The following is a 19692-nucleotide window of genomic DNA, read 5'->3' as shown; positions in this document are numbered from 1 at the left end:
GCAGTTCTGTCGATGATGTATTCGTGTAGCCGACGCGCGAAGATCATGAAACGGATTCTAGTTTTGTTTACATTGAGGCTTGCATAACTGAGAATGATTTAAAATCTCAATGGGTTACAAATGCCCTTGAATTTTAGTTTTATATGTGCCTATTTTATTATGATTGTCGTCGGATTAGAAACGTGGTATTAGAGGCGTATTATGCTATTTATAAAATGCGAGGTCAGCATGTAGTGGACCGAAATATTTCGACAAAGTATGTAGGCCAAATCTATTGATACCGAGTATTTTCTATCAAGGCATGTAATGCTACGGAAGGAGCTGTTGACATATAAAAAATGAAATATTTACAATGAAACTTACCTCGAGTCCGCGCTCCATGGCTTGCAAGCTTTCATTCGGCAGATCCGTCAGATTAGCTTGAACTATCTTTACTTCGTCCAACAGGGTTTCAAGCTCATTAGAAATGTTATCCTGAAGACACACCTAATTTTAGTCACACGAGTAAAATTATTTTGGTTAGATATTTATTAAGTAAATATTCTTGCGATTTCCAATAAACATCCAACCAGCACTAAAAATTACAATTTTCGAGCTTTCAATCAGTGAAAACCAATAATAGCTGTAAGATCGAATAGAAAAGAACTCATCATGTAGCAAGTAGCTATTATTAAATTTCAACAAAAATAACAACAACAAAAACAAAAAACAACAACAATGCACGATTAAAATTTGTTAATAAAGGTCTGAATACTTGGCATGACATGCTTTTTAAAAAAAAGGAAAGGTAACAAATTCAGGCTTAAAATGTTTAAGTATTCCGTATCGTTTAGACGTCGATAACATCTACAATAATTGTATAATAAACAAAATGTTAGCTATTAACAGCTTTGGTGCAGTGTGGTAAAAGCTTTCAAAGTCAGTAAACAATACGGAATTCTATGAAACAAAAATATAAAACTGGGAAATCATTCAGGGTAAAATCACAACGAATTATACCTTTTTGACTGCTAAAATGAGGAACGAATACTTATATGAGTATCGTTTGCCTTCTGTTGCAAATTAATCTTGATATAGGTACTTTACATCTATATGCACTCCAAATATAAATTGGCAAACATTCAAATGTTCAATCTACATTACTGACTTCGGCTCAGTTCTGACAAATTAATTTTTATTATTTATTTTAATCCATATTTAACTTAAATTTTAAGCCCAAACTGAAGCATCTAAAATCCATCAAAAGCGAAGTTTCTGTCGTTCGTCTTATAGACCTCAGTACATGACGTATCATATAAAAGGGTAACTATCTATTTTAAGTAAATAAAACAATTCGCATAAACACTTTTACTTTATTAAAATAACACTCTAAATAGCATAAATTTATGAGTTTGACTAGACATGACTAGAAATGTTAGATAAAGCACACTATTTAAATTCAATAATAACATGAAATGCGTAAAAAATAGCAAATATAAATTACAATAAGCGCCATGTACTGGCTACAAGACGATCGGCAGATTCGGCAGACAATTGACTGCATAAATTTAATGTAATAAGTGAAATCATAATTCTGGTAACATTATCATGCCAAACATAAATTAAATATAAGTTTGTACTATACGACTGTAGCTCAGTCACCTTGGCTTTTTGCAATCCATCTTCCTCGGCGGACGGCTCCTGTATGGGTATGGACAAGGTAACCGGATGTAAGGGAAGGTTTGTTAGTGTATCCTCTGAAATGTCGGTATCTAGTCGCGATAAATCTACATTAGCTTCCATTAATTCAGAAGGTGTTTCCAAGCTTAAGTAAGAACTTTGATCTTGCCAACTGCAGATTCCACCTGGCAGATCCATAGAAATATAGTTTGAATCGAATGACGGTTCCAAAGAGCTAAAAGTGTCCTTTTCTGACTCAGAAGAATATCCTGATCCATTAGGGTCTCGGTCTCTATCACTTCGATCCTTAGACTTCTCGTCGATATTTTTGGATGAACTCAGTTTAGACTTATTCATTAAAGAGGTAACATAAAGACATTCAGCATCGTGATACAAATGTTTATCGCACCAAAATGTTTGATCATTGAAAATATTCTTATTAATATTATCATTTTGATTTTCAGATATTGATGATTCAATAAGTTTATCTGTGATTTTATTTTTATCAGTCCTAAGAGTTTGGTCTTCTTTGGAAATGTTATCATCTAAAGAAACTATAGGACTGACAATGACTGTATGCAGAGCTGCAGATTTTTGTAAAGCGTAAATATTTTCTGCGTCGTCTACAGCAAAGTTTCTAAAGCTAAATGAATCAAGTAGTAGATTTGATAAATTATTCGTTACGTGTTCGTCATGCGTTAAAGATTCATTGGAATTACTAGGTGAACTTAATCGTTGGTCTTTAGTATCTAGTGTATCATCTTTTTTGGAGGAAACTAGAGTCAAGCCTTGTTCTGTCATCAGAGAATCACATTTTTTATGAGGTAATAATGGCATACTATCAAATTGTGGTATTTCTTCTTGTGATCCTAAAGTATCTTCTGGTTCAGGAGAAGCTAGTGAAGGCGACATGTTATCTAATAGTTCATCTGGATGCTCATTTATAGAATTGTCCAAATCCATTAATTCGTTTGGTAAATCTTCACTCATTGAAGAGTTGTCGTTTTCCGGTAAAAGCATTTCTTCTATCTCTCTTTGCAAATCTGCCATTTTATTTTCCAAGGACTGTTCCTCGGATATTTTAGTGTCTAGGTATGTTATTTTTTGCATTTTATTGGTTTCTGGTTCCTCATGATGTGTCAAACTTGAAATTTCACTATCAATATTTGCCGTTTTACTTTCCAGTGGTTGCTCCTCGGATATTTTAGTATCTGACAATTTTCTATCTTGAATCATACTGGTTTCTGATTCCTCACAATGGGTAATGTTCGAAATCTCAATATTTGAATCATCTTCTACCGAAATAAGCTTGTCTTTTATTGTTCCGACGCTGCATTCGGGTACTTCTACTGAGATAACTTCGGAAGCACTACTTAATTCCAGGTAAAATTCGGGACTTGTCTTCCAGAACTGTGCTTCTGAATAAACTCTTTCCTTAACGGGAGTTTGAATTGACTCCGGCGTACTGATGGGACTTATCAATTTTTGTATTTGTTCCTCTACTACTTTTAGTTCAATATCCGGAGCTTTCGCTACACTAACCTCATCTTTTGTAGTCGTATCAACCAAGCTTTGAACAACTATTTTATCTTTATTCTTTTTCTTGTTTTTCTTTTTCTTTGATTGAGTTTCTTTTTGGCTATCAGCAGAAGAGGCATTTGATTTTTCAACCGATTCAATTGACACAGAAATTTCTGGTTGGTTCGATTCGGATTTCTGAGTAGTATCAGTTTTCTTTGATGAAAGTTTAGACGAAGAGCTTTTAGAAGATTTATCTCTTTTTTTATAAGAAGCAGAAACGTTCGCACCTTTAGAATCGTCACTTTTTTCGGGACTTTTACGCTCCTTTTTACGTAGTTGTTCTTCATTACTTTCAATGTTTGGTATATCACTGATATCATCTGATACTATGTTATCTACGAGCGCATCAAATCTATTTATAGATTTCTCTCGCGCTTCTGTTCGTAATGGGGTTTTTGATACTGAAGGTGAATTAATATCTCTAGTTCGAGACCTAGATCTAGACCTCCTATTTCTATCAACTGTTATGAATCCTTCTGCATCCACTGCTACATCTGATTTGCATGCAACATTTTCAGTTTCTTCAACTACTATAATGGGAGATTTGTGTGGAATAGGTGTAACTTCTGGTACAGAAATATCCACTTTTGACAATCTATCCGGAGATGGTAGATGGCTTGCAACAATTTTTGCCCAAGTTTCTGACGTTTCTTTATGTTTATGAGCTTCTATACTAATTTCTTCTTCAGATGGGGGTAGTGGTATCTCACATTGTGAGTCTTCAGTTTTACTCTTTACACGATCTTCAATCTTGGGGAATTCAGACAATCCTTCGGCAACGATCTTAGCATAAGATTTTCCTTCATCAGCTGCTTTCATCCACACATTCACTGGCGTTGCAGATATATAAGTATCAGGCAGTACTTCTGGTTTATGAGATGAACTGGGCTTCTCGGTCTTTTTTCTTTTTTTAGTTTCTACTTTAGACACCGCATCAGACGTTGTTTTACCATCAGAAATTTGCGGAGAATCAGATACAATATTAACAATTGCAGTATTTACCTTTTCACCTGATATTTCTTGCTGGCTCTTAACTGAATGTTGTTTACTATCAGTTAAAATAGATATGGTGTTACCTTCGCTTGTATTTATCACAGAATCCGCGTTGTTAATTTCCGGTAAAAATGTAGTTGTTTCAGTGGTATGATACAAGTATGAGGGTTTGAATTCTGGTGCATCAGCAGATAAATTAGAGAAGAGAGCTTTATTGTTATAAGATGGTTTAAATTCAGGAATAGAATCAATTTCAGGTAACAGGTCACGCAGACTGTGAATAGGTGATTTTTCTGAATGAGTAGTACTCATTTCATTTTTATCGTATGTAACTTTTTCAGGTTCAAAATCAATTTTATCTTCTGACTCTGACTTCTGAGCTCTAATGTTTATCTCGTTTATCGATGGGATGTTTTCCACTTGATTAATTATTTCATAATCATTTGCAGATTCTTCATTTGAAATATCTTCTTTAGTTAAAAGTGTTTCAGTTAAATTAACCATAGTGGCGCCTGTTGTAGTAATTTGTTTCTCAATGTTAAATGAACTACATTGTGATATAATATTTTGTTCTTCTGACGTTAATTCAGCCAGATCTTTAACGGTTGTATTTGAATCAGAAGTTACACTTAGATTGCAGAGTAAATCTGTTTTATCTTCAATGTTCGATTCTATTACTTCATTTGTAGATGGAACTTTTTCAGACTCACTAACTATTACATAATCATTTGCGGCTTCTTGATGTAAGACACTTTCTTTTAAGAAATCCTCAGACTGATGAACATTTGAGACATTTGTTGTAATTTGAATTTTTAAATTAGCTGTTTTTGATTGTGATTGATTAGTCGGTTCCTTTGAAAGCGGTTCGTTTATAACTTTAATAGTCTCATGAGCAACCCCTGTAGTGTCTCTTACAGTTTCAATATAGTTACTTTCTAATATATCATCATTTATTATTTGGTCCTGTGAATCACTTATTTCTACCAAAACAAAACCATCGTCTTCCTTATCTGACATAGCTTCAATAATGGCTTCATTCTGAACATCTGTAATTTGTTTGTTACTTTCAACCGATGGTTCTGTCAACTGGACTGGTTTGTCTATTTTCTCATAGCTGGATGATGAATCCGTATGTTGCATTGACTCAACATTTTCTGATATCACATTTGCAATTTCAGAATGGTGTTGCGTGGTGCTGTGTTTTTGTAAAATGTCTATGACTTTTATACTTGAATTAGAATCTTTAATAATATCAGTTTCTATTTTTGATATTTCTCTATTGGCCTCTGCCTTGTTTACTTGTTCTAAAGGTAACACAAGTTTATTCTCATTTTTGTTATTTTGTATAGCTTGCAACTTCTCAGCGTCAATCAGCTCTTGATAATTATGTATTGGTATTTCAAATTGAGGAAATTTACCACTTTTACCTAAAACTTCGGCTTCCTTTGTATTAATTTCTATTGAAGAATCATAATCTCTTTTGTTGCAAATACCTAATAATTTTTCAGCATCACATATTTCTTGATAGTTAAATTTCGGTATTTGATCATTACAGATAACTTTTGATTTGTCATCATCAACATTATCACTTTTTTGTGAAACAGTGTGCTCGGAAACGAAAGGAGGAGAGTTCAAATTTTGTTTACTCCAAGTTAAAGAACCAAGTAATGGTTCTGCATCTTCAATAACTTGGTAGTTTAGTTTTGACACTTCATATGCAACATTAGCTTTTGTTTGACCACTAATATTTTCCTCAGATTCTTTCAAAACTTTGTCAACAAAGTTTGCTTCCTGTTTATTAGTTACGCAACCAAGTAAATGTTCTGCATCAGCAATGTCTTGGTAATTTTGTTGAGGAACTTCTTTAACGTCAATCATTGGATGCTTTTTCAAACTTGAATGTTGGTCTTCACTGCTTATCTTTTTATCAGACTCCTCTATTGAAATGTCTTTGCGTAATTCTTGCAACAGCACATCTGTTTGACTATTAGCACTTTGTGCGTTACATGTTTCTAACGGTATTTCAGAATCACGATATTTTACTTTGTCAACAAAGTTTGCTTCCTGTTTATTAGTTACACAACCAAGTAAATGTTCTGCATCAGCAACATCTTGGTAATTTTGTTGAGGAACTTCTTTAACGTCAATCATTGGATGCTTTTTCAAACTTGAATGTTGGTCTTCACTGCCTATCTTTTTATCAGACTCCTCTATTGAAATGTCTTTGCATAATTCTTTCAACAGCACATCTGTTTGACTACTAACACTTTGTGCATTACATGTTTCTAACGGTATTTCAGAATCACGATATTTAACATTATTTGCATAAAGTCTTTCCGCATCGACGATAGCAGCATAATTATAATAGGGTTGTTCGATTAACACTTGTTCGGTGCTTATTCTTAAATTTTTGGCTTGTTGTAAACAATCCAACTGTCTATCTGCGACATTTTCAATTAACTGATTTTCAGTTTTTAAGCATCCTATTAAAAGGTCTGTATTTGTTTTTATATCTTCAGCAGTGACATTAACATTCAAATCACTATTTTGTGCTCTAGTAGAATAGAGCCTTTTTTCGGCATCATACAACTCAGAATACGAAAATCTGGGATTTTCTTCAAGAAGGTATAATAGATTTTCAGTATCTTTAATGTTGGCTTCCGATTCTATGACAATATTGTTGTCATCTATAAGTTCTGTGTACGGAATATTAGATTCCGAAATATTCTTTTTTCGTATTTGTACTGACCCAAATATAGCCTGTTCAATATTATCGTCATTTTTTTCGAGATCACCTACATTTGTAGCGCTAGTAGTAGAACTTAATAAAATATCTTCAACAACTTCAACATTTTTGTATTCAGTCCCTTCAGAGGCTGTGCTTTGATGTGCAGGTACGAATTCAGGCCGTGTGGAACTGCTTAATTCTTCTATTTCTGACATTATTTGTACTGACCCAAATATATCCTGTTCAACATTATCGTAATTTTTTTCGAGGTCACCTACATTTGTGGCGCTAGTAGTAGAACTTAGTAAAATATCTTCAACAACTTCAACATTTTCGTATTCAGTCTCTTCAGAGGCTGTGCCTTGATGTGCAGGTACGAATTCAGGCCGTGTGGAACTGCTTGATTCTTCTATTTCTGACATTATTTGTACTGATCCAAATATATCCTGTTCAACATTATCGTAATTTTTTTCCAGATCACCTACATTTGTAGCGCTAGTAGTAGAACTTAGTAAAATATCTTCAACAACTTCAACATTTTTGTATTCAGTCGCTTCAGGGGCTGTGCCTTGATGTGCAGGTACGAATTCAGGCCGTGGGAAACTGCTTAATTCTTCTATTTCAGACATTATTTGTACTGATCCAAATATATCCTGTTCAACATTATCGTATTTTTTTTCGAGATCACATACATTTGTAGCGCTAGTAGAAGAACTTAGTAAAATATCTTCAACAACTTCAACATTTTCGTATTCAGTCGCTTCAGAGGCTGTGCCTTGATGTGCAGGTACGAATTCAGGCTGTGTGGAACTGCTTAATTCTTCTATTTCTGACACTAATTGAGAATTAAAGGTGTCTACATCACAAATTGGATGCTCTTCTAAAGAATTACTTTTACTTCGAAAAACTTTGACTGTTCTAATAGGAGGTAATTTCTTTTCTTCATGTGTTATGAGATAAACTGTATGAGTTTTTTCATTTGGAAAATAATTTTCAGTAACATTGATTTCTGTTGTAATGTCAGCGGAGTCTTCTTTTATCTCGTTAGTAAAATTTTTGTCATTATTATTTTGTTCATTTGAAGAAGATGTTTGTACTGGATTTAAATCGCTATTTTGTCGACATAATTCTGTCACATGAGTATCTTGATTTGTCTCGTCAACGTTAGCGTTATTTAAAACTTTAAGAACTTCATTATTTGTTTGTTCTACTACTTCTTGAATTTCCTTACAACCTATGCTGTCTTTTTTTGCTGTTAAAGACATTTGTTCTTCTTCTTCCATCAATTTTACCCAATCAATGTTACTAATATCGCCTTTAGTTGGAGTATCTGCATCACAACCACTGGCATTGTTATCGTCTTTTTCACTTTCATTTTGATTTGTTTTAATATCATTTCTTTCTTTTGGACTCTCAATGTTGTTTGAATTATCTGTAAGATTTTCTTGATTATCTTCTATTGCCAGAGAATTTTCTTCAACTTTACAAATAGTACGATTATTTTTTATAATATTTCTTTGAATAGAAGTTACTGACGGTTTTATGTGTGACGATACGATTTCTGTTCCACTCTTTTGCAAATTAGAGTCTTTTGAAGGCTCTTGTTTTTTGTCCTTCTTTTTCTTCTTGCTTTTCATATTTTCTGACGTTGACAAATCCTTTTGTGAGGACTGATTACTACAAGTATAATTTAGTGAAAAATCTGCACTTATACTAGACGTTAGATGTTTTTCTTTTGTTTTATCTTCCGGCTCAATATTGACAGTTGTATTATAAATATCATCCTGAATCATCGATTCAGGATTAGATTCATTAGGATTAGTAACTGCATTAGTTTTAACAGAATTTAATTTTGTTGAGTCGTCATTATGTTGCTTGCTTATTTCTTTCCTATCCGTAAAAGAAGTCGTAATTGGGTCTAAAGAAGGAACCTCTTTAATTTTCTTTTTCTTCGGCTTGATAATAGAATCAGATTTTATTATAATTTGTGAAGAACTTATCGGTTCTGTTTTAATGCAAACTGTTTCCGTTAAACATTCTCCATCATTTTCCTTAATTTTTTGTTTTAATTTCTTCTTCTTTTGTTTATCTGACTGCTCAATTTCTTTGAGTGCTCTTTCGATGTCATCTTCAGATTCTCTAGGTTTTCTTGTTTTGCTTTTCTTTTTTGGTTTCTTTTCTTCGTCAGCAGTAATTATATCTTTAACTAAGGTTTTATTTTTTTCTGTTTCACTTACAGCAGATTCATTTTTGAAGACTACTGATATACCTTCCGGATTTTCCAAATGAGGTTTTTCTATGATTTTTGGTTTTTCTATATTAGTTTTATAAGTACTTGGTAGAACTTCCTCTGTTGGAATCGAATCATAAATATCATCAAAATTTTCCACTTCTATTACTTTCTTTGCTCCTTTTTTCTTTTTAGTTAATTGAATATCAGGTGTTTTTCTTTTTTCTGGTGCTCTACGTTGTCTTGGCATATCCCTTGATTGACTACGTTGAACTGGTTTTTCTAGTCTTTCCTGTTTGGCTAAAGATACATCTTTAAATAATTTACTTTCATTGTGAGACATTTTTTCTTCCTCGATAACTACTTCTGTCACAATTTCAACTTGCGCTGTTTGAGGTTTCGGTAAAATAGTAACATTTTGTACACTTGTTTGTTTACGTAGCCCTAAAGCTAAAATTTCTGCATAAGATAAATCTTGACAGCGATATTTGGTAGCAGGGCTAACAGATCTCTCTTTAGTGGAGGAAGGCCTCAAAGTAGATGTATTCTGTGTATCTTGAGGTAAATGTGAAACGGATTCCTCTTGGAAATGTTTCTGATTAATGACGCTGGGTTTCTTGTTTATGTTTATGTCTATCACCGGTTTTTGTTCGCAATAAACATTTGTATCACTCACGACTGGTACGTCACATTCACTTTCGTAATATGTAGATTCGCGGTAATCGATAGGCTCACTTTTATCTACGAAATCCTCGCTACGCGCACACTGTTGCACATCACTTATAATTGCAGTATTATAAACTTCTTCTGGTCCGATATTAACAGGCTCCGTTTGTCTTATCTCGGGTGTCTCGTATCGCATTCTGTGCATCGGTAGTCTTTGAACACTCGGCTGCCGTTCATGAACGGAGCTGGAACGCGAGTTACAGCCTTTGAGTATATCAGCGTAGGTAGTACCGCCGGGCGCCCAGGCGGGGCTGCGTGCGAGACGAGGCGGCGGCGGTAGCAGCGCGCGACGCTCGGGTGAGCGCCCGCGCCGCTGCTGCCGAGCGCGCTCGCCGCTAGACACGAGCATGGCCAGAGTCGCCGCCGGGTCTTCTTCGGTCGGCGGCGGCATCACGAAGTAGGGGTCGAGCTCGTGGATACACCGAGTCAGCTCTTCGATTCGGCAGATGACCTCCTGATACGCAAGTACGGACATTCATGTTATAGAGAGAGTTCGTTAGCTCAATTCGTCGAGTGTGTAATGGAAGCTAAGGCTCATGAAAGGAAACGACAGCTATTGCAGTACTGAATAACGTGTATTTCGAAATAATTAAAGTATGTATTTAAAAACTTATAATAGGAATAGAGCGATCTAAAGAACTTAAAGCTAGATGTGACGCATTTCACGATGTCTAAGCGTCTCCGAGCGGTTCCACATCCGGTGCCCCGCGTTGGACTAACAGTTTGATGCGTTCGTTCCGCGCCTGAATCTTACTCTGAAGCGACTTAATTCTCTCGCGACATTCCTAGCAGAGGATATCGTCGGTCGAAAAGTTAGTAGGGAGAACGAGGAGATAACAGAAAAAACAAAAAATGAATTGCGTGGTCGGTGAAAGTATACAAGTGTAGTTTCGAAACTATCGGTGCCAAGCGAGATCGGTACCGTGACGGACGATCGGTTGCCTCTCAAATCGATAAACAAAACTAGAATTTCTAGCCTACTCGTAGTGTGCCCTCGAGTGTGATAGTGTAAAGTGACGACATAAAAAAGCGCTAACCTGCTGCTGCCGCTGCGCCCGCTCGGGGTCCCGGGGGCTGTAGTTGGGCTGCACGGCCTGGCGCAGCTGCTGCTCGGCGTCGAGCAGGCGGGTGCGCAGGCGCGCGATGTCGGCGCAGTAGGCGTCCACCTGCGCCAGGGCCGCGGCCAGCTGCTGCGCCTGCGCCGCGGCGCGCCCGCCCGTCGCCTCCAGCGCCGCGGTCAGCTCGTTAGCTGCTCGCTGCACACCCTCGGGGAAACGCGACTGGGCCGCTACGCCGTCGGGTCCGAAGTGTACCTGTAGGACATGACGTGTTTACATTACTTCCACCGCCCGATGAAACGTTGCCCCGCTCGATATCCGAATACTGAAAATTTCCAAGAATTACAAACATCAATAAAATACCCCCTTCGACTTTTTAACTCACATGAAGTTTTTCGACTGCGTATGATATTTTTGTTTTCTGAGTTGAGATATCATTGAGTAACTTCTCTCTGAGGGCCAGTCTGTCTCTGAGAGGCTTTTTCGCGATTTGCGAAGTTTCCAAAGTTCTCGTGGTACCCTCCAACCAGTGTCCGACGTCTTTTAATTTCTTTTCACACCTCTCCCACTCCTCGGCCAGCTCTTGAAGTAATCCATTCTGTAAATAAACTTACATATTAGTATCATTTTTCATATAACCAATGTTTATATTTTACACGTGAACAGACCGTTTTAGCTAATTTCTTCTCTACGTCTACTGTGGCGTTTTCGGCCGCTTCCAGCCTGGACGGTAGATCGCCCGGACTAGTCACTCGTTCAATAGCTTCCAATTCCTTCGCCATATCGGCTAGATTTTTAGATTGCTGCTTGCAACTTTTAAGTGCGTTCTGAAACAGTCAATAAAAACAATTAAAAATTGCACAATTTCACAAGTTCTATAATAATTTTACACGAAGTATGTTTACCCCGTATTCGGTTTGTTTTTGTTGAACTTCCTGCAAGTCAGCCAACGGGAGCGGTCGTGCGAGGAACGCACGCTGGGTCTCCACCCATAGCAAAACTTTCTCTAGCAGAGCAAGGAATCTGGCTACGGCATCGCACGCATCTTCGACGGCAGCTTGTCTGGCTTCGAGTTCGCTGCAGATGGCCGCGAACTGTTCCGTCAACGCTGACACCGTCGACTGTATGAGTTGCCGCTCAGTAGGGTCGCGGCTACCTTCGACTATCGCGCGGGCATTTCGCGTGAGACGTTCGACCTGATCCGCGACATGCGGTACTTCCGATCGCGTCGCCACCAGTCTCTCTTTATAGGGTTCCGGCGAGAGAGTGCGATCTCTCGCTAGCGACTCGGCGGCGCGTATCCACGCCTGTACACTGTCCACGTCCGTCGCGTAATCGGTCCGCGAGGTCCGGGCACGCTTCCATTCCCTTTCTTTTTCTTCCATGGCTGCGGCTAATGATTCCGACGATAATTCTAGGGACGAAAGCTCCTGCGCCACGTCAGCGGGCGCGGAGCCACCGTATCTCCTCCTGCTCTCGTCCACGAAAGCTTTCGTCTGATCCACCAAGCTCAAAACTTCCTTAGCCAATCCGTCTATACCCTCGGTGTCGTCGTCCCCGAAAACGTAGAACGTCCCGACTTTAGCGACGTAGACCTCTATCTGCTGTCGGAGTTGCTCTATCTTCTCGGATACGCGATCGAAGTCCGACACGATCTCGTCGATCTCCGCGAGTCTCGCCGCTATCGTTTGTCGCAATCTAAAACAAAAAAGATTTCGGTCAAAGCACGCACACGGAGTGGCATCGACGGGGCTTCTGGCTAGCGGGAGCGGCTGCCAAAGAGCGACGAAAATAATTCAGTAGCGAGGTATGACGCGGCGTGACGCCGCAAGGTCGTCGGGTCGCAGTGCACCACGTTTACCTTATCGTTCGTGGCAGCGGCCTGCGGCGATCCGCTCGCTATGCCCGCTCGTCGCTCAATGGAGCCGGAGCCGATAGATACGCTCGCCGAATCTAAATTTAATACGCGCTTTTGTTTGCTCTGACATCATCTAGTTTTTGAGTGCAATAATGTTTACGTTCACGAGACCGGAGACATGTGCACGGATTATGACGTGACGTTTAGGGCCTTGCGTTTAACTTGACGGGGAAAAATTAATACAACACCACAGCTGTTGCGCAACTTTACTGACATGCGCGATCGAAATTAGCCGGCCATAGCCGGCCGGCGCCGTGACGTGCAGGTGGGCGAAGTAAACATTAATAGAGCGCCTGCCAACTACGACCGGCTCACGGGGATCTCGAAATCTACGCATTTGTACATTTTACGCGCCACAATGACTCACCTATAATATAGCTAGCGAAGATGTGACCCGAATAAAAGAAACAATTTACATGGGGCACGAGCCTCGATTACTTTTGAACATAAACACTTTTCTGTCGACGATTTCACGGGGATTAAGCACAATATTATATGGAGTTTCTTTTCGCATCGCTCCTACGTTTCGCGTATGTTTAGCGCTGAGTAATACCGGTCGGTCGTTCTATGTATAATCCTGCAGTCGGCGCTGGGAGGCCCTGACCCATTAAGCGTGGACTACGCATGCGCCATGCTTTCTCAAATAGTTGTCTGCCACTCGGAATACATAACGATCACACAGACATCCCCACGCGGGCGTCTGGAAACTCGGTCGATCGAAAAACAATCTTATGCGGAGAAAGTTAAGCTTCCCATTTTTATCGACAAATCCTAATCGAGGTACCCAGCGGTTATGGCGGTGAATTGATTAACGTTATGTTAATTTTATACATAATATGTAAACGAATGATAGCTTATTCTTAAGTTACATTATGTATTTGTGTATGTTACAAATTAATTACCTATATTTAAATTAAATAAAATCGGCCAAGTGCGAGTCGGAATCGCGCACGAAGGGTTCCGTACCGGTATAGAGTGAAAGTAGATAAAAATTTTGTGTTTTTTTTGTATGGGAGCCCCCCTTAAATATTTATTTTATTTTAATTTTATTATTAATTATTAAAGTAACTAAGTACAAATATAATTAATGATTTTGTGAAAATTTCAAGTGCCTAACTGTTACCATTATTGATTACGAGCAAAAAAGGCCAAAAAAATCACGTTTCTTGTATGGGAGCCCCCCTTAATATTACCTTATTTTATTTTTAGTATTTGTTGTTATAACGGCAATAGATATACAATATAAATTTATAAATTTCAGAAGTCTAGCTATGTTCCTGAGATACAGCCTGGAGGCAGACAGACAGACGGACAGATAGACAGACATCGAAGTCTCAGTAATAGGGTCCCGTTTTTACCCTTTGGGTACGGAACCCTAAAAACTAAAACGTTGGTAACTTGGTACTTGGTAAACTTGGATAAAATATAATATGTACTGTAATAATTTTCTTAGCCTTTATTATGAAATATCCTTGCCTCCCAACTTATATTTTATTATGCAAAGAGATTTCCTAATATTGTTTTAAAATCCCGGATGGCGTTACGAGAAAATCTAGCTACCATCTTTTTTATTCCTATTTTACGTTACCAAGGTTAGATAGCATAGGAATAGATAATGATTTCATCAACAAAGCATGAAATGATGTCATCATCAACGGAATAAAGTAAAAACGTCGCTGATTTCATTTGTCATTGGTGTTATATTGACGTCATGGGTCTGTTCTTATCGACTTACGGCCGTTCCCAATATTTGATCTATCTCTGGTTTTGCCTTACTAGAGATAGGAATAACTCACATTAGACATTAGAGACATATATTTTATGTCAATTATGAGCTATTCCTATCTCTAGTAGGGCAAAACCAGAGATACTTAGATCAAATATTGGGAATGGCCGTTAGGGGTCAGTAGTTCACTGGTTGAAATTTGACAAAACAATCTATAATTATCTAACATTCTAATCGTGTCCTAATAGAAGCCTATGGCACCGCCAACATCAATTCTGTTAGAGTTGACTCTACGTTGAGAAACCATCTAAATTACCGTGTCTTTACATAGACACGGTAATTAAGGCTCTAAATAGACGACAACATAGACACAGAGCAACATAATCGCTTAATCCTAATGAGTAATGTGCGACTTGATTGCTTTAAAAATAAACTCAATACACGCGACGACAGGTGCCTCGTTCTATCAATATTGACTATTTTTGAGCTGATGTAACGAGAAATAGGACAATCCGCTAAATTTCCCAAATAAATTGTGAATCATACAATTCATACACCCGGAGCCCAAGTTTTATCCCGGTAGAAAATATTTTTACTCCTCAGACGAGGTTAAAAGTCCGCTTTAAGTTTTTATTGCGGCGCGTCGGTGTCACTTAAACATTTATTCTGACTGCCCTTGACCGTACAAATAAGTCAACGGTACGAAGCGCTGCCCCGTCATCAACTTTAGTGCCATATACATAAGTATAATTTTGAACGACCGATGTGAGCCGGTGGAAAAGCAATTCTTTACATGGACCATGGTATCCTCTGCCATTCGTATAATATTTATTTCGAAATGAAATAACAATGGCCGATTGTGTCCGCGGAATTTTAATGAAGAATAATATTATTTGCACTAAACATTTTTGACAGAATAATATAGCTAAATTATTTTTCTTTACGGCCAATTCTGAGAACGTGTTGACTGTTGAGTGTGATGATGACTGAAAACATGGCGCTATTTCTGTCTGCTGTCGAAGATAATTTGTCATTGTTACAGCAAAACTATTATTTTTTCCTAGAATTTAAGTAGGTACGTACTTTTGAGTGAAGTGGTGATCTGATCGAGGACATTTTCTAATAAAATATTATTTATTTTCCTTCATAACTAAATATTTTAGTCTCTATCACTTTAGTGAGTAGTTCTATCCATTCTATTAACTATCGTCTTCTCTAAATCTACCAACTGTGAAATGATCTAATTGTAACTAAGCAGAACTAAAACGAAATCCACCGCAACAAATAGGTAACCATTATAGAGTTCCAATTAAGAGGAGTCCACACCGCCGTTTTTCCATACAAACGCTGTCCCCTGTTTCCTCCCTGGATAATGTCGGTAGAGTTATGATTTTTTTCCTGAATATCTATGGCCACTATTAGCATGTCCCTATGTTTTCTTTTTTGCATAATTTTATTATTACAAAAGATAAGAGCGTCCAAAAACCCAAAACATTGCTAGATTTTCCTCTGTGTTCAAACACCCAGAAAACAAAACTGGCTAAAATATACAAAAAAATAAAACATAGGAACACAGCTCAAGCCTTGCTTTAATTCTTAATGAAAAAAGTACTTAAATCGGTTAAGTTTTGGAGAAGGAATCAGCGGACAACGAATCGAAGATTTTCTATTCTTTTATTAGAACTTTTGTAGTGTTGTCTCTATCGCGCTCTGCGGTGGGAGACTTGAGATTGGTGAGACAGCAATACATTTTCAAATACCTCGCGCCCCTGGTGTATCCTCTTAATTGAGCATCGCTCTATCGCAATTCGCAGCACATGACATCACACTGTAAATAAGCTAGTAAGAGCCGTCAAGTTTAAGCGAATCTGTGCCTAACTGTGTAATACACTGAGATGATATTTGCATACGTCATTTGGATATGATTAGCGCAAACAAGACTTGTCAACACGCTGTAGCATTGCCAAGAATTCATACATACTTCCGGATTTAGAGGAATAAAAAGGCATATTTAAAAATATTTTTTGGGTTAGGTTAGGACTCTGCCGTCTGCCATGATAGATTTTTTGCCTGCAAATTTGTCATCATTTTACAAGGCTGAGTAGTTACAGGAAAACAGTTAAATTACTTAATAGATAAATATGTTATTAAATTGTAAGGTTTCCGTTTACACTAATTAGTACTTGTAGTGTTTGAATATTATCACTACTTATTAGTATGTAGTGAATAATCAATATTAATAGTGACAGGAGACTATTACAGTACTTTGCCAGTATTTCGAAAACACAGACACAACATTTTAGAACTAGGAAAGCGCTCATAAAAATTGTTGTATCTGAGCCAATTGAAGGCATGTTAAATTTCAAATTGGATGCAATTTGTAAACAGTCCTCAGCTAAATGTAGTCAAATGCTATTTTGTAAAACTTTAAAATATTTAAATGGGCAAGTATAAATAGTTTTGGTTATTTTTAAACGTATTTTAGATAGCACGAAGTGTTTTTAAATGGTCTTTAAATTCTTTAAAAAAATAGTTTTCAGCATGTCTAGAAAAACGTGTGATAAGAACGAGTTGTGAATAATTATTTACACTGTTCATTATTATTTGCAACTCGGCCATTGGAAACTACACAACAAATTATCAACAATAATAGCAATTTGCATGTTTGCAACCTCCTCCCTTTAAGATATCGATTAAAATGAAAGATATTTTCTCACGATGGGTCATAATATCGAAGCCACGATAACAAAAACCTGTAAATATTACATTAGCAAATACATGGAAATAGCCATGATGACTATTTTTTTTCTTATCGGTAATTGAAAGACACTTAAAGAATGACTCTGATAGCTTAAAAATTCACCAAGATATGACAATTCAAATATCTCATAAAAAAGACCTGCCCGAAACGCTCCATACAAAGTGCTACGAAAGTATGACGTCAGTCTTTCGTAGTATGTACGCATCGGGAGACAACTTTATTCGAAAGGTATATTGAATATTGCGTTTATGAAAGTGGTTTCATAACAAAAGTTGCTTTTAATTGCACAAGTTATCGAATTGTATACAAATATTAAGAAATTTAATTGAAAAAAAAAATCAACTTGAATATCCAACTTTGAAGGCGCATAACAAAAAAAAATACAAATGCTATCAAGCTGAAATTTTGGGAACACTTATTTTTTACCGTGATTTCTTTATTTTATTAACAAAATTCGCTAATCTTTGACCTTGTCATCATCCCTATTCTCTATAATAAATAGAATATGCATATCGAATCACGTCCTGTGAAATATTAACATAATATAATAACATAATAATTCAATATATTATTTTATTAACATTAAACATGTCCTCAAAGGAAGTTTTTTTTTCAAATAAGTTAGAAACTAACACTTTTAGAACGTCCACCTGGGCCTACCACCGGTTCGGGTATTCCCCGGCAAGAAGAGCCGGCGTAAAAATTCACACGGGGCCACCGTTTAGCAAAAAATGAAAAATTTCTATACTGACGAATTTTAAAATATTATATACGCACTTCAGGACAGAATACTTACTAGAGATCCAATACATCGTTTTTGGAAGTCCGTAAAAAACACACACACACACAACTTACTTCTCATAAGCGTCGACGACCTCCTTGACATTCTTGTGGGTTTCTTCAGCCGCCTGCTTGGAGTGCGGCTTCAGTAGCGACACTACGAACTCTGCGTGCTCCAGTAGATCATCCCTGCTCTCCTCCAAACTCGACACGTCACTCTGTAGCTCCTGGACAACAAAAAGAAAAACAAATTATAGCACAGAGTTCGTATTAAAAAAACCAAAACGTCACATTTTTAAATATAGTGTATTTTTAATTTTTCGAATTCAATACGTTTAAAACAACATTTTTGTCATTTACATTTAAATGCGAACGAGCTGCGCAAAAATCTCTACCCTCTATGTCTATGAGATGGCATTTATTACGGTAAAATGAATGCTCTAACAAGATTACCGCTTGAGTTTATTTTTAAACTAGAAATATGCTGCCACACTATGACAGAATGCGTTATTATTTTATGTAACAGTAAACAAGCAACTCTTACCGAGTTGATTTCAGTGACTTATTTAAGGGATCTTACATCTCTTGTTTCAGAAAAGATGCTGCGTTAATATAAGCATAATATGCAGATGGCGTACGTAATTTTTTCGGCTAATGTCAAACCCAGCAGACTAACATCTTGACAAAACCCGACCAAAATGTAACATAATTATGTAATAAATATATATTAACATCAGCGAATGGTAATCGTGAATCGTCCAGCTCAGGAGTCAGGGCGGGATTTATGTTTTTATGAGTATAGGCCACTTTATGTACGAACCTATGTGCCACTATGTACGAACTCTGCCGCCATCCTAGGATGCTGCCGCACCCTTAGGACGCCATATAAGACGCTGCCGCCCATAGGCCATGGCCGGCAGAAGCCAAACCGCGCGGATGGTTCTGCTGGCAGAGCAGATGCTGTCTGGGCTGCTGCAGTTATCGCCTCAGGCGGGTCCAGCGTCCCAGCGACACGCGGAGAGGAGGCACTGTTGGGTTTTGGTGGGTAACCAAGGGTGCTCCTCCTTGCCGCAGCACCCGAGGAGTCCCACATATCCTAGCGCCCCCCCAGGCCGTCGGGAATGCATCAAGCATTTCCCAACGTATAAAAAAAGGCTATGGCCTATACTTTTAATACATAAATCCAGAGCTGGTCCTGCTGGTCTGTGTAGCTGACTGTCCGTGATACAGTCAAGGTCCAGGTGTTGAGGTGTATTACCTGCAGCGCGTGCCTGGTATCTACGGCGCGGCGGCGCGTAGCGGGCGCGGCGTCCAGCTGTCGCAGGCGGTCGGCGGCGGCGGTGACGGCCGACGCCAGTCCCCGCTGCGTGTCCAGCAGCTGCGTCCAGCGGTGCAGCTGACTGTCCGCTGTCGCAGCGCGCTTCGCTAGACCTGGACATATTATGTTATTAGATGTGTGTCCTGAAAATGTAATACATGCCAGCAGCATACTGCATCATACGTTTTGAATTTTTGATATTTTATTGGCTACT

At 37.9% G+C, this 19692-nt stretch overlaps 1 protein-coding gene across 8 annotated transcripts in view; it reads right to left on the bottom strand.

The window, feature by feature from the left end:
* LOC121739928 (nesprin-1) overlaps nucleotides 1-19692 on the bottom strand; it is a 164886-nt gene that overhangs the window by 36517 nt on the left and 108677 nt on the right. For 5 of the 8 annotated variants that reach the window (XM_042132546.1, XM_042132545.1, XM_042132547.1 and 2 more), the window contains 7 exons: nucleotides 19419-19591; nucleotides 18236-18387; nucleotides 11881-12673; nucleotides 11644-11802; nucleotides 11361-11573; nucleotides 10955-11230; nucleotides 364-474 (listed from right to left, as the gene is read on the bottom strand). In XM_042132546.1, the coding sequence (XP_041988480.1) occupies nucleotides 364-474; nucleotides 10955-11230; nucleotides 11361-11573; nucleotides 11644-11802; nucleotides 11881-12673; nucleotides 18236-18387; nucleotides 19419-19591 (1877 nt within the window). Of the gene's footprint in view, nucleotides 1-363; nucleotides 475-1338; nucleotides 10372-10954; nucleotides 11231-11360; nucleotides 11574-11643; nucleotides 11803-11880; nucleotides 12674-18235; nucleotides 18388-19418; nucleotides 19592-19692 lie in introns of those variants that run through there. The other 3 variants (XM_042132552.1, XM_042132551.1, XM_042132549.1) reach the window with 3 other exon arrangements.

The sequence above is a fragment of the Aricia agestis genome, chromosome 2, assembly GCF_905147365.1.
Source record: "Aricia agestis chromosome 2, ilAriAges1.1, whole genome shotgun sequence".
Lineage (NCBI taxonomy): Eukaryota > Metazoa > Arthropoda > Insecta > Lepidoptera > Lycaenidae > Aricia > Aricia agestis.
The sequence above is the reverse complement of the archived record's forward strand: the minus strand, read 5'-3'. Positions and strand labels throughout refer to the sequence as shown.